Consider the following 1,901-nt stretch of genomic DNA (forward strand, 5'->3'; position numbering starts at 1 on the left):
ACGCGTCCCCTGCCCTGGCCGCTCCGAGCGGGCCCCGGCGCACGGCTCCCGGCGCTTACCCGGCACCTCCTTCCGCCAGCAGCAACTCCTGCTCCTCGGAGCAGCCCTGGCTCGGAGCCTCTGCCATGGGCCTGGCGTCCGGGCGGTGCGGCTATGTGTGTGTTCGGGGCTCTGGGTGCTTCCTGGGGCGGCGGCCGAGCCCCCACCCCCCACCCCCCCGGTTTCACTTCCCCCTTCCGGCTGCAGGTTGAGGTTTGGGCTCTGGTTGGGGTGTTGTTTTTAAGTTGTTGCTACAAGAGTAGAGAGAACCAGCCACCAGGAAGCATTAAGCAAGTGGCAGGGGCCTGGGGTGACAGGCCCCATGAAGCGGGGGAGGGACTGGGACACTGTGTGGTCCAGAGTCCCAGTGCCCGCACAGGAGCCCCGCACGCCCCGCCCGGTCCCTCGGTGGCCACGGCTGCAGAGGTCCTTCATGCCGGCTGGCCGTCCCGAGGGCCAGGGTGTGGCTCTGGTCCCCTGGCGTCCATGCTCGGCGTCCTGACCTCTCGGGATGGACCCGGTCGCGTGCTCACACAGCGGGGTGCTCCCTCGCTCCTGGCCTTCAGCCCGTCACCTCCACATCCCTGACTGGCCCGCGCTGTTGGGGACCTCTGGGGTCATGTGTTTTCTTGACTTCCCCGAGCTGCCGGGCTGTGGGTCTCCCCGTGGCCCCACCCCGTGTCCCCACCCCGTGTCCCCTCAACTCTGCCTCCCCTCACCCCGTGCTCGGGGAGCTGGAGACTGGCGCGTGACAGCCGGTGTCCTCAGGCTCCAGGGGTCGGGGTTCAGGGGCTCCTCTTGTAGGCACCAGCAAGACTGAGTCTGTATCCGCCCTTTACCGACCAGAGTGGGGGTGGTAGGCAGCCGTGGCAGCCAGACCCCAAAGCTGGGCGGCCTCGAGCTCTCTGCCATTTGGCCAAGTTGGGACAGCCACACAGGTGGCAGGGACTACCCTCGCTGACCTGGGCTGACCCTTGGGCCCACCAGGTGGGAAGAGGAAGCCCCAGGCCATCTTGCCAAGCCCTGGCCAGTGGTGGTCTGAGAAATCCAACAGGAAGGGACATGGAGGGCCCCCAGGCAAAGGGGGCAGGAGAGAGGCCTGGGGGCCAGCGGAGGCAGTGGGGCCCCCAGAGTGCCTGTCCATCTGCGTGGGGTCAGGCCCCAGCACCCCGGCCAGCATCCCCAGGGCATGAACCTCCAGCTCCCTCACCGCCTGGGCCCCTGGTCAGTGGGAGACCCCAGCGGGCCTGTCGCTCGGGTTCCCTCCGGCCAGTGGTGACGTTGGCCCCTACGTCACGCGGCCTTGCCACGGCGAGGGAGGGCCAGTGCAGGCTGGGCGCCCCCGACACGTGGTCCCCCACCCCGCCATTTGCTGCTCGAAGGCCAGGCTGGCTCCCTGGGACCCCATCGGAAATGAAAATCGCAGCCTCTGTTCAAATTGAGAATGTCAAGGAGTCAGGAGGGCGAGACCACGCGTGTGCCAGGCCCGGTGTGGGCTCCTCTCTCCCTCTGTCTGGCCCCAGCCCGATCCAATGTGACCGTCCTCATGGAATGGGGAAACGTGGAGACAGGCCTGCACGCGGGAACAGGGCCATGTGCGCAGGAAGGCGGGGACGGGGAGATGCGTCTACAAGCCGAGGAGCCCCGCAGACGCCCCCACACGCCCAGCTGGGCGGGGGGGCCTGGACCAGAGGCCCCCTCACAGCCTCGGGAAGGGACTCGCTCTGCTGGGTGAGGCGGGCGAGGACAGTGGGACAGAAGGGGAAGCACTGACCGTGCTGCCTGCGGGCATCAAAGCTGACCGTCCGGGGCAGCTGGGCACACGGGCGAGGTGGCCTCAAAGGCCCCAGTGGGATGGTCCC

The 1,901-nt window shown here is 68.3% G+C and overlaps 1 protein-coding gene across 1 annotated transcript in view; it reads right to left on the bottom strand.

Moving 5' to 3' along the window:
- LSP1 (lymphocyte-specific protein 1) overlaps positions 1 to 187 on the bottom strand; it is a 38,067-nt gene extending 37,880 nt beyond the window's left edge. The window contains exon 1 of the mRNA XM_023537365.1: positions 60 to 187. Coding sequence (XP_023393133.1) covers positions 60 to 127 — 68 coding nt within the window. The 5' untranslated portion in view covers positions 128 to 187. The remainder of the gene's footprint in view (positions 1 to 59) is intronic.
- Positions 188 to 1,901: the final 1,714 nt, after the last annotated feature.

The sequence above is a fragment of the Pteropus vampyrus genome, unplaced genomic scaffold (genome assembly GCF_000151845.1).
Source record: "Pteropus vampyrus isolate Shadow unplaced genomic scaffold, Pvam_2.0 Scaffold187, whole genome shotgun sequence".
Lineage (NCBI taxonomy): Eukaryota > Metazoa > Chordata > Mammalia > Chiroptera > Pteropodidae > Pteropus > Pteropus vampyrus.